The sequence below is a fragment of the Meles meles genome, chromosome 9 (assembly GCF_922984935.1).
Source record: "Meles meles chromosome 9, mMelMel3.1 paternal haplotype, whole genome shotgun sequence".
Lineage (NCBI taxonomy): Eukaryota > Metazoa > Chordata > Mammalia > Carnivora > Mustelidae > Meles > Meles meles.
The window spans coordinates 66,828,006-66,839,928 of record NC_060074.1 but is presented as its reverse complement, the minus strand read 5'-3'; the positions used below and the strand labels follow the sequence as shown (position 1 = coordinate 66,839,928).

At 38.0% G+C, this 11,923-nt stretch overlaps 2 protein-coding genes across 3 annotated transcripts in view; one reads left to right on the top strand and one right to left on the bottom strand.

Annotated features, from left to right (window-relative positions):
* Nucleotides 1-4,352: 4,352 nt before the first annotated feature.
* PHOSPHO2 (phosphatase, orphan 2) lies at nt 4,353-10,259 on the bottom strand. Of its 2 annotated transcripts, XM_046018765.1 has the most exons (4): nt 10,037-10,259; nt 9,500-9,533; nt 7,780-7,955; nt 4,353-5,114 (listed from the first exon to the last, which is right to left on the bottom strand). In XM_046018765.1, the coding sequence occupies exon 4, from the start codon at nt 5,086-5,088 to the stop codon at nt 4,363-4,365; it is 726 nt and encodes a 241-aa protein (XP_045874721.1). In that variant the 5' UTR covers nt 5,089-5,114; nt 7,780-7,955; nt 9,500-9,533; nt 10,037-10,259; the 3' UTR covers nt 4,353-4,362. The 2 variants fall into 2 exon arrangements, with proteins under 2 accessions (XP_045874721.1, XP_045874722.1); XM_046018766.1 differs by lacking the exon at nt 7,780-7,955.
* Nucleotides 10,260-10,412: 153 nt separating this feature from the next.
* The window catches only part of CFAP210 (cilia and flagella associated protein 210), a 43,900-nt gene continuing 42,389 nt past the window's right edge, over nt 10,413-11,923 (top strand). The window contains exon 1 of the mRNA XM_046019290.1: nt 10,413-10,513. Coding sequence (XP_045875246.1) covers nt 10,465-10,513 — 49 coding nt within the window. The 5' untranslated portion in view covers nt 10,413-10,464. The remainder of the gene's footprint in view (nt 10,514-11,923) is intronic.

Sequence of the window (11,923 nt, the reverse complement as noted above, 5' to 3'; positions counted from 1 at the left end):
CATGGGGGGCCACCTTAGAGTCTGTCCACCACACTTGGATATTAATTTCCTCTTGAGGGAATCTAGATTTGCTTCTGCCAAGCACCTGGGAGGTCTAAATATCCTAGGTAATCTCATTTCCTTACTCAGTTACCTAAAAGTAAATGTGTTTCAACATAATCTAGTCTATTAATTTACAGCAAAACAAAGATTCAAATGAAGAATTACATTTTTAGCCTAGAAAAAACAGATGGTACAAATTTTTCCCATTAAATTAAGTTGAAAATCTACTTTTGGAGCTTCTCATAATGAAAATAAAATTCTATTATTACATAATGGAAATTTATACCAAAAACATGAGAGTCTAGAAGTTAGCATAGAAGTATGAAACTTTCAAAGTAGTTGGTGTTTTGCTAATACCCTCATGTGAAACAGTCTCTTAAATATTGAATAGTCCTACTATTATATATTGTATCGCTCAAATATGCATTGCTAATCTTGAGAAAGAAGAACAAAGCTGAAGTATCACAATCCCAGATTTCAGTATATATTACAAAGCTGTAATAATCAAAACAGTATGGTACTGATACAAAAATAGACGCACAGATCAGTGTAACAGAATAGAGTCCAGAAATAAACCTAAATTATGTGCCCAATTTATCTACAATAAAAGAGGCAAAAATAAACAATGAGGAAAAGACAGTCTCTTTCATAAATGGTGCAGGAAGGGGTGCCTGGGTGGCTCAGTCAGTTAAGTGTCTGACTCTTGATTTTGGCTCAAGTCATGATCCAGGATTGTAAGATCCAGCCCCGCATTAGACTCTGCACCAGGTATGAAGACTGCTTGGCATTCTCTCTATCCCTCTGCCCCTCCCTACTCTCTCTTTCTCTTAAGAAACAAAACAAAACAAATGATTTAAAAAAAGAAAGAAATGCCTCATATTTGAAAGTAATAATAATAATAATGGTGCTGGGAAAACTGGACAACTACATGCAAAAGAATAAAACCAGACTCTTTCTTACACCAGGCACAAGCATAAATTCAAAGTGATTAAAGATCTAAATGTGAGACTTGAAACCATGAAACTCCTAGAAGAAAACATAGGCAGTAGTCTCTTTGACATTGGCCTCAGCAACATTTTTCCAGATACATCACCTCCAGGCAAAGGAAACAAAAACAAACTACTACTTCTACACCAAAATAAAAAGCTTTTGCACAGCAAAAGGAAACATCAACAAAACAAAAAAGCAAACTACTGAATGGGAGAAGATATTTGTAAATGATATCTCCAATAAGGGGTTAATATCCAACAAGTATAAAGAACTTACACAATTCAACACCAAAGAATGATCCAATTTTAAAAATGGGCAAGGGGCGCCTGGGTGGCTTAGTGGGTTAAAGCCTCTGCCTTTGGCTCAGGATCCCAGGGTCCTGGGATCAAGCCCCACATCCGGCTCTCTGCTCAGCAGGGAGCCTGCTTCCTTCTCCCTATCTGCCTGTCTTTGTCTATTTGTGATCTCTGTCTATCAAATAAATAAATAAAATCTTAAAAAAAAAAAAACACACACACACACTTTAAAAATGGGCAAAAAATATGGGCAGAGAGACATTTCTCCACAGAAGACATATAGATGGCTAAGAGACACATGAAAAGCTGCTGAACATCACTCATCATCAGGGAAATGCAAATCGAAACTACAGTGAGATAATACCTTACACCTGTCAGAATGGCTAGTAACACAAAGACAAGAAATGGTAAGTGTTGACAAGGATGTGGGGGAAAAGGAAACTTTAGGGACTGCCAGTGGGAATGTAAATTGATGCAGCCACCATGGAAAACAGTATGGAGGTTTCTTTCTTTTTTTTTTTTTAAGATTTTTATTTATTTATTTGACAGACAGAAATCACAAGTAGGCAGAGAGGCAGGCACTCCGTGGAGCAGAGAGCCTGATGTGGGGCTCGATCCCAGGACCCCGGGATCATGACCTGAGCCAAAGGCAGAGGCTTTAACCCACTGAGCCACTCAGGCGCCCTGGAGGTTTATTTTCTTAAAAAATGGGGCACCCGGGTGGCTCAGTCATTAAGCAGCTGCCTTTGGCTCAGGTCATGATCCCAGGGTCCTAGGATCAAGGCCCACATCAGGTTCCCTGCTCGGCGGGAGGCCTACTTCTCCCTCTCCTGCTCCCCTTGCTTGTATTCCCTCTCTTTCTGTGTCTCTCTCTGCCAAATAAATAGTATCTTTTAAAAAAAATCTTTTAAAAGTGTAAATACTATATGATCCAGTAATTCCACTAGGGGTATTTACTGAAAGAAAACAAAAACACGAATTCAAAAGGATATATGCAACCCTGGGGCGCATCTGACTCTCTGCTCAGCGGGGAGCCTGCTTCCCTTCCTCTCTCTGATGCCTCTCTGCTTACTTGTGATCTCTGTCAAATAAATATATAAAATCTTTTTTAAAAAGATATATGCAACCCTATGTTTATTGCAGCATTATGTATAATAGCCCAGACATGGAAGAAATCTGTGTCTATCATAGTTGAGTAAAGATGTGATGTGTATACACACACACACACAAATATACACACAGGAATATTACTCAGCCACAAAAAAGGATGGGAGTTTGCCATTTGCAACAACATGGATGGGCCTAGAGGACATTATGCTAAGTGAAATAAGTCAGGGAAAGAGATATATCATACAATTTCACTTACATGTGCAGTTTGAAAAAATAAAACAAGCAGAAACAGACCCATAAATATAGAGAATAAACCCATGGTTGCCAGAACATGTGGGAGTGGAGGGAAGGGAAAAGTGAGGAAGAGGATTAGGAGATATAGTTTCCCGTCATGGAATGAGTGAGTCACAGGGTGAGAGATACAGTATAGGGAATATAGTCACCGGTATTGAAGTCAGCCTTTCACGGTGACAGATGGGGGAGTCACACCTGAGATGAACATAGCATGATGCATAAACATGTAAAATATAAACTTGTCCAAACACCATGTTGTACACCTGAAACTAATGTAACACGATATCAACTAAACTTAATTAAAGAATAAAAAGAAAGAAAAACCACAATAAAAAATGCAGCATGTGTGTGGCTCCATCGGTTAAGAATTTGATTCTTGATCTCAGCTCAGGTCTTAATATCAGGGTTGTGAGTTCAAGTCCCATGTTGGGCTCCATGAAGCGTACTTAAGAAAATAAAAGACTTTGTTCCTAAATAGAAATAATATACTGACTAAACCAGCACACTAGAATTATAGCCTGTGATGCTGATATAAATTTAAAACATCTGAAGAACATTAATTTCATTTTAAAAAAAAGAAAATCTGAAATTTGTATAAACTTGTGCAATAGATATTGCATCTGTATCTTTAAAAACTGATTTGGGGGGCACCTGGCTGGCTCAGTTGGTTGAGCAGCCGACTCTTGGTTTTGGCTCAGAGCACGATCTCAAGGTCCTGGGATCACCTGTGTCAGGCTCCACACTCAACAGAATCTGCTTGTGGATTCTTTCTCTGACCCTCCCCCTGTTCATGCTTGCTCTCAAATAAATAAAATATTGACTTGGGAGTATATTTCCCAAATATACATTTGGGAAACTTTTATTGTTACGTGACTAAAGTAACAGGCTTATTCTTAAGATCTATAACTACGAGACATGCTTTTGAAGTAAGCATCTAAGAAAGTAAAATATATGACCACTCTATCCGGGAATAAATTTTTTTTTAAAATATTTTATTTATTTGACAGAGAGAAATCACAACTAGGCAGAGAGGCAGGCAGAGAGAGAGGAGGAAGCAGGCTCCCCGCGGAGCAGAGATCCCTATGTGGGGCTCGATCCCATGACCCTGGGATCATGACCTGAGCCGAAGGCAGAGGCTTTAACCCACTGAGCCACCCAGGCGCCCCCAGGAATAAATTTTAAAATATTATCTACCTATCAACCACCTTTGGCAGACACTAACTGCACCTACCTTAATCCTGTACTCCTTTCTTCCCCCAATTTTTCCCAGGCATATGGTCATCTGGAATAAAAGCTGTATTTTCATCCTTCCTCGCAGTCAGGTGGAGGGACCATGACTAAGTCTTGGCCGAGAAAATTAAGTGAGGGTGCAACCTTCTCACTCACTGCCTCTGCCTTGCTGGTTAGTGTTGATGTGAGGGAAAGATTTTAAACAGCAATCTTGTAATGTGAGAGAGAAGCCAAGTGCTGAGGTTGCTAGAGCACCACAGCAGCCTTGTGATACTTACCTCTGAAACCCTGTTAAGTGAGGGGAAAAAACCTTTCTTTTTTTAAAGCCACTCGTATTTGGGGTTTTAGTGTTATGCTGCTGTAGTAACCTTAACCAATACACATTGCAGCTGTTGGCATATTACTCCTTTATTAGAAATTGTAAATGAGAAATTATTTCGACACCTGAAGACCAAACTATAACAGATGATTCCATAGGTTCAAGATTTTGAGACATTCTAGAAAGAGTTTTCTGTAAAGTATATCCTTTCCGTGGCATAGCAAAATCATTCTTCTTTAAAAAAGTTACTGGACAGACATCATTTCCACCATCACCTATATAAACAATTCGTGTATAATTCACTCCCTGTTGTAACTGTTGATCTACAAATTCTACCAAAACTACATTTTTGCAAAGATTTTTGGGGCACCTGTTGCAAGAATGAGCATGGTAACTTTCCACAGTGAGATGACCATTGCTATCAAAAGCTGCTGGATTTGTAAACACTTTATCAAACACATCATGAAAACTGGTAGCTTCTAAAACCCAATCTATGAAGACTGAATTTGAATCTGAAATAATGATGCAGTCAAATTTATCCTTGTTCTTTCTTATAAAGTTCAAAAGCTCCACCATCCCTAGAGTGAAAGGCATTGATGTCACTGCTCTTTTCATTTCATCTTCTCTTACACCTTCATCTCCCAAATACTTAAAGACTCTGCCCATAAATTCTGTCCAAAATCCTTTTTCATAAGAATCTTGTAGTTCAATAGGAAGCTTTTTCTCTGGAGCACACTGTACAATCCAGGTGTCACTATTATCATCTATGATTGTATTGTCAAAGTCAAAAACGAGCAAAATTTTCATGGTTCCAAAAGCAAATGTGGGTTACCCTGAAAAACAAGAAATATTGTTTCCTAAACATACTGTTTTACATGTCTAGCTATTACACTTATTTAACAAACATTACTGAGTGTTAATCTGCTAAATAAAGGGTTAATACAAAAAAAGTCAAATGATTAAGCATTTAAGGCTACCACTTAAGCATTTTTTTCTTAAGAAGCAAAGTTCATATTTGAGTACTTTAAGTAAATGGAAACAAAATATCTAAGAGGATATTCACAATATTATTGTGTTCTGGTGGGTATGATTCTTTGACACTCAGAATTAAACTACAGAGTAAGCCAATGAGAGGAGTAATGAAATAATTATTCTCTTAAAGCCTAATTTAGAAAAATTATAAAAAAGACAGAGAAAAGTAGGCTAATCACTCTTATTATCTTTAAATTATCAATCATAAATTTATTAGTTTAAAATATTTACAATAATCCATATTAAATAACAACTCATGCATAATATAAATCCTCTGTATACTAATCTAAATTCTGACCAAATTTTAACACCATGACATCTTGCAAAATTTGAATAATTTTCCTAAAAAAGGCATTTAGCTTGAAATCAATAATGCCAGTGTTATAACTAAATGGTTGCCTGATGTTGTACTTGAAATCCTAAACAAATTAAAGCTGGGAGTCAATTCCATTCTTCTAAACTAGAAGTAGCTTTTGTTAACAATTTTCACATTTATTTATATTCTCCTTAGACAGTTTAGCTCTGGAGTACCAAATAATCTGGGATTGTGTGAAAAATCACATTACTTATGATATGACAATTAAATTCTTAGTTTTCATTAAATGATAATGAAGGTCATTAATTATAAATCTTGAGAAAAGGAAAAACTAAACTGGTCAACAGATGGTATGGATAAAAATTATGTAAAAAAAGATAGTTATAGGGCCACCTGGGTGGCTCAGTGGGTTAAAGCCTCGGCCTTCGGCTCAGGTCATGATCCCAGGGTCCTGGGATCGAGCCCCACATCGGGCTCTCTGCTCGGCAGGGAGCCTGTTCCCTCTTCTCTCTCTGCCTCTCTCTCTGCCTATCTCTCTGCCTACTTGTGATCTTTGTCTGGCAAATAAATAAATAAATAAATCTTAAAAAAAAAAAAAGACAGTTATAAAGAGTACCCATGAGAAGCTACAAATACTGTGTATAAACAACAAAAAATCTTTTTGTAAAGAGTAACTAATACTTTTAAAGATATCACAATACACTAGGCTAAGAACTTTACGATCTCATCATCTACTTAACTTCACAACCCTATTAAGTAGAAATTATTATCCTCATCTTAAAGATATATAAACTGAAGATTAAATATTTGTTAAGTTGATTAAGTTTTAGTTAAGTGGAAGAGCTGAAATTTGGACTCCGGTCCACGTGACTCCAAAGTTCATGCTTAAAGTACTGTACTCTAGTGCCTAAGAAATAGAATATTTAAAGCTTATTAATTAGTTTATTTTTTAAGTTTATTTATTTTTTTGTAATCTCTACATCCAACATGGGGCTCAAACTTACAACCCCAAGATCAAGAGTCACATGGCTCTCCAAATGATGGAGCCAGGTGCCCCACTTATTAATCAGTTTAAAAATAAATATTAGGTGGTCATTTTGACAAAAAGATGTTTAATACATGAAAACATTCATCAGTCCCGAAGTACACACTAAGCATAATACCACATCTGTGACCTACTTATAACCATTCTGAAGTTTTAACAAGAAATCCTAAAAAGAAAAGTGAAGAATCTCACCAATAAGAAAAAGAAGAGAGCAATTAAAAAGGGAAACATGGCATTTAAACACATATATTCTCGGGCGCCTGGGTGGCTCAGTGGGTTAAGCCGCTGCCTTCGGCTCAGGTCATGATCTCAGGGTCCTCGGATCGAGTCCCGCAAAGGGCTCTCTGCTCTGCGGGGAGCCTGCTTCCCTCTCTCTCTCTCTCTCTCTCTGCCTGCCTCTCTGCCTACTTGTGATCTCTCTCTCTCTGTCAAATAAATAAATAAAATCTTTAAAAAAAAAAAAAGTGTTTAAACACATATATTCTCTGGCTTATCCAGTAGGTGATTAGATATCCAGTAGGTAGAACTGAGAATAGAGTTTACAGGCTCATATAAGAGTAAGTATTCTATGTCTCTCAATTTAGAATATCTGGAGAATAACTAACCCAGACGGGTATCTCTTGTTGTGTTTTAGACAGTATGTAATACTCTGATACTCTGGATCCTTGTATCTCTAAATATCTAATCCAGGTGTCTATGGCTGGCTCCTACAGATTTAAGTGCAGAATTCACTGCCATAGAAACAGTGTAGCATACAGGAATAAGGCATAGTTGACAAACACATTAGCACTACACTCTAGGCACACTTTAAATTAAACACGCTTTTCAAGCATTCTGAACTTTATACATAATTTTTAAAAATTTTTCAAATGTAATTCATTGGTTGAAAACTGTCTCAAGCCTAGATTAATGAGCCACAAGTTATCCAAATTCCTGAACTATTAACCTCAAAATAATAAGATATATCATAAGCCTGAAGTTAACATAGTTCTGCAATGGACTATTAATTTCTGTCTAAAAGTGTACTTTTCTTAATTTTAGATCACTTTCTATTAGTTTTTTTTTTGTCACCACTCAACATAAACCTTTATTAAAAAATACTTACCCAACTTAGTATTTCCAAGACAATTATTTTTACTTCAGAATAGGGTTTAAGTTAAACAGTCATGACAATCTTCAGTTTTTAAACACCAGCCAGTTTCTAACCAACAGTACTCCTACTCTATATGCAGGGAACAAAGTCGTCTGGTTTGGAGCAAAGAAACGGAGACGTCTTAACTCCTAAAATTAATAAAAGTATTAAGATTTTTTTTAAATTTATGTTTTCTAATTGTGTTGTTTTCTCTCCTATCAGAGAGGCACATGTTGGCAATAGGAGAAACAAAATCTTGCTTAACAAAGGTCTTAATTATAAAACAGGGAATGTTATATGAATCTACACTTTTATCCATGGGATAAAATCACAAGTGTTAGGCTGATGATGCTGAGATTTCTAGATTCCATTTTCTTCTTTTTCTTGTTAAATAATACACAAGTACTACATCCTATTGTCCATAAACTTTCAAAGATTAGTGCTATATTTTTTTTAAAAGTCTTCAAAACTCAAGGATGTGCACAAAAATTAACTGTAAGAATGTGAATCTATTTTAATCCAATTTGTTAAAATTCCAAAAGCAGTTATTAACTATTCTTTCCAAAAGCATGAGCAGTATATATTTGGTATCTCTGCAATGTTTCCTGCATTAACAATAGCCTAAGTGTTTTTTGCAATACTGAAAATTTGAAACTACACAGACATCCAAGGATTGGGGACTGGTTAAATAAGATAATGTATATGATAACCAGATAATGAATGTTTATGTAGCCTATAAAAGCTAAGATGTTAAAAACAGAACAAAATCCCCAAATTGGGAAAAAAAAAAAAAAAGCTAAGATGTTTAGTACAAATTAAGTCACTAAATTGTGTGTACAGTATAATTGCATTTTGGTTTTCAAAAGATGTCTATGTTTACAGTGACAAGATCACGGGTGCTTCAATTGCAGTGCATTTTTTCTACACTGATTTTGTAATAATTTTTCCCCAGAATAAACTGTCTCAGATCAAAATGCAAATGCTACCTTAATTTCACAACAAAATAAAGCACAGGGGTGGAGTCAGAGAGATAACTAACTCTAGATAGACTTAGCTGTAAACATCCATGGGTTAGGTGAACCAGGTGTTGAAAGTTGAATGATACCGGACTATCATGTTAAATTGGCAAATTGCTGACATTGAATTTTATGATCAATACTTTCTGTAACCTATTTAGTTAAAACTCCAGAGAATTTGTGTTAGGAGGTAATTCTTCATGGGTCTCCACTGGCTCTACATGCCTTATAAGCAAGACACTCACTTCTCTACGTTCTCACCTATTGTCTCAAAAATGTATGTATAGTGAAAAGTCTTGAAAGGCATGTTTATTGTTCAGTATAATAAATATGGTTCCCTAAGATCAGGGTTCCTGTCCTGTAAGGCAACACACTCCACTTGCAGGTGACTTCTAGAACTCTTTGCATCACCCTGTGGGACGTGGAGCAAAACTGCTCATAGTCGGTCTACTGTTAATGCTGTATGTAGGTAATCCATCTCTGTCTAGGAGTCTGTGTCTTCCACGGAACTGTGGCAGGCTAAGTTGTTAGCCTGCAAGTGGGATAAAAATCTCTGACCCTTCCCAGCTCTTGACATTTTTACAACCATGCTTTCAAAAAACAAACAAACCATCAATACTATATGTGCAAAAGCTAATTTCTGTCAACAAGTATTTTATTAATCCTTTCATACTTACCAGCATTATGACCGTGGAACATGTGATAGAAAACCTAAAGAAAAACAGTACAACTACGTGTTAGAACTTTGGTGATTAAAAATCTTACCTCCTTTCATTTTGAGCGACTCTAGTTTGATGCCTAATGTGTAGGTGTCCTAGCCGACTAGCTTCTAATGAAATCATTTGCACTTCGATGTGTCAGAAAAGGATCTTCTGAAACCTAGCCTGCATCCACTCTCAACAGTTTTTTGCGTCCTTCGTGGTCTGACTAGTCCCACAGATACATTCAATTTTACTATACTGTATTGACAGAGCAAATTAAAATGTCTTAATGGTCCTAACATGAATGTTCTGGGACGATATCCAAGTTTTAACATTTCTCTTTTTAAAAAAATATATAAGCTTCATCTAACCTGGCTCATTGCTTAGAAACCTAAGTATTTAAAACAGATTTTCTGTCCATGACTCTCTGGGTATCTCTGGAAGGGAGGCCTCTGCCCTCCACCTTCCACCCGCGGAGGTCTCACCAAGCCCAGGCCTCGCTCTCCCACACACCTGCAGGGTCCGCACTGAACGTAGGCGCAGGCACCTTGCTGGGGGTCATCCTCTGTGAGGAGCGCGCTGGATGGGAGCACCGGGCCGGACCGGGTCCCCAGGGCTCCTCACTGACCCAGACCAGGAGTCAGCAGCAGCCTTGCCTCCGCGCCACTCCCGCGGACTCTGCCCTCCGACCTAGTTCCTGTGCCTGTCAGTGAGGGTAACCCAACAGGCACGCTGGGCCACGACTTCCCGCGCAGGCGCAGTCCCTGTTTCCCAGCCCAAGGGCCCGTGGCAGCACGCTCGCCGGTCTGTCGTCACTTCCGGCGGCGTTGCTAAGCAACTGCGCAGTTTGGCAAACATTCGGCGAGCTGGAGCGCTACTGACCCAGCATCAGAGTCGCCTTTCCAAGTCACAAAGCGTCAAAAGCACCTACCTCTTTAGAGATGCTTGTGCGGTTTGGAAGGCGCTGTGGACGAGCGAAGGAAGATACGGGTGAGATAAACTGGCCTATCTAGGCACAGGGATTGTTTCTGGCCTCCAGGCATCGGATAAGGGGGCAAATGAAAGTATTGGTTACTTTTTGAAAAGGGCTCAACCAACTCGAAAGCATCCCCACAGGGCATCATTGGCCACTGTGTAAATGGACGGTTTTGCCTTCAGATGAATAGGTGGGTGGGAAAAGTTTACACAAATAGAAGCGGAGAAAAGATAAGTCATAGACTCCCAGTTGACCCGCTGGTCTGATCTTCAAGCAGTGCAGTAGCAGCTCCAAGAGTCTGGTGTTTGCTGAATTCCCTTAAGCTTTTGTTACTCACTGAGTAAATTGGAATATCTTTTGGAAATATCAGTGACTTCATTAGAGTCTTGGCTGTGCTGTGAACCTACTGAATGCTCTTAGCAAAGTCTCTAATGGCAATGTCTCAATTTCTTTATCTCTAGAGTGAAGAAGTGTAAAAAATAATTCTACTTAGATAGTGTAATCTAGATGACCTGTTATAAAAATCTGATTTTTGAATAGGAGTAGCCTAGGGGGACATCTAAAGAACTCTTTAGCAATTCCAATGATCTTATTTTCTTAAGTCTGTAAATTCCCAATTAATGTTGTCATGGTGACCGCTTGAACCTTGGGAATTTGGACTTTCTTCATGTCATTGCCTGAACTTCTGTAGCAGTAGCGCCTCTTTATGCCAGATGCAGAGTGAGGGCCAGCCATTAACTCACCAGTGGACACTAATGGGTATTTCTGCAGTGAAGGACCAAGAAGTAGCAGCAGAAGGTCCTGACTGGTTGGAGAGAGAAAGTACCCATGTGACATGTATTGAAAAAACAAAATTAGTCTCACATACTCACTGTCTCATATACAAAGCACTACAGTAAAAGTACTTTGATTTATCTGATAGATGTTAAATAATGTTTTGTGTCATTCAGTCCAAAAGTTACCATCCGAGGGGTACCTGACTAGCTCAGTCGGTAGAGCATGTGACTCTTGACCTCCAGGTCGTGAGTGTGAATGGCATGTTGGGTGTGGAGATTACAAATAAGTAAACAAAAAAAGTTACTATCTGAGCCTTACTACTAAGTTATAATCTCCATTTAGAAAAGGGTGAAGTAGGATAGGGGCTCAAATATGTAGACAGCTATCTGTAAAACGATTATCGAAAGATTTAGTGAGGTGGAATGAGCCAGAAATCCATTTTGGAGATAACAATCTCCAAAAGTCCTCCTCTTTATTAAATGAAAAAGAACACTGACAAAAAAAAAAAAAAACTATCAGAACCAACATTCTTTTGAGAACTCAGGAAATTAACCAAAGGCTTGCAATAACCGGGAAGTGTTTATCAGGAAAAATAGCTAAATCTTGGTAACAACAGTATGTTTTTTGCCATTTTAACTTGCTCTAAT

Coding starts and splice junctions, on each gene's coding strand:
- PHOSPHO2 (XM_046018765.1), bottom strand. CDS start 5,088: ATGAAAATTTTGCTCGTTTTTGACTTTGACAATACAATCATAGATGAT.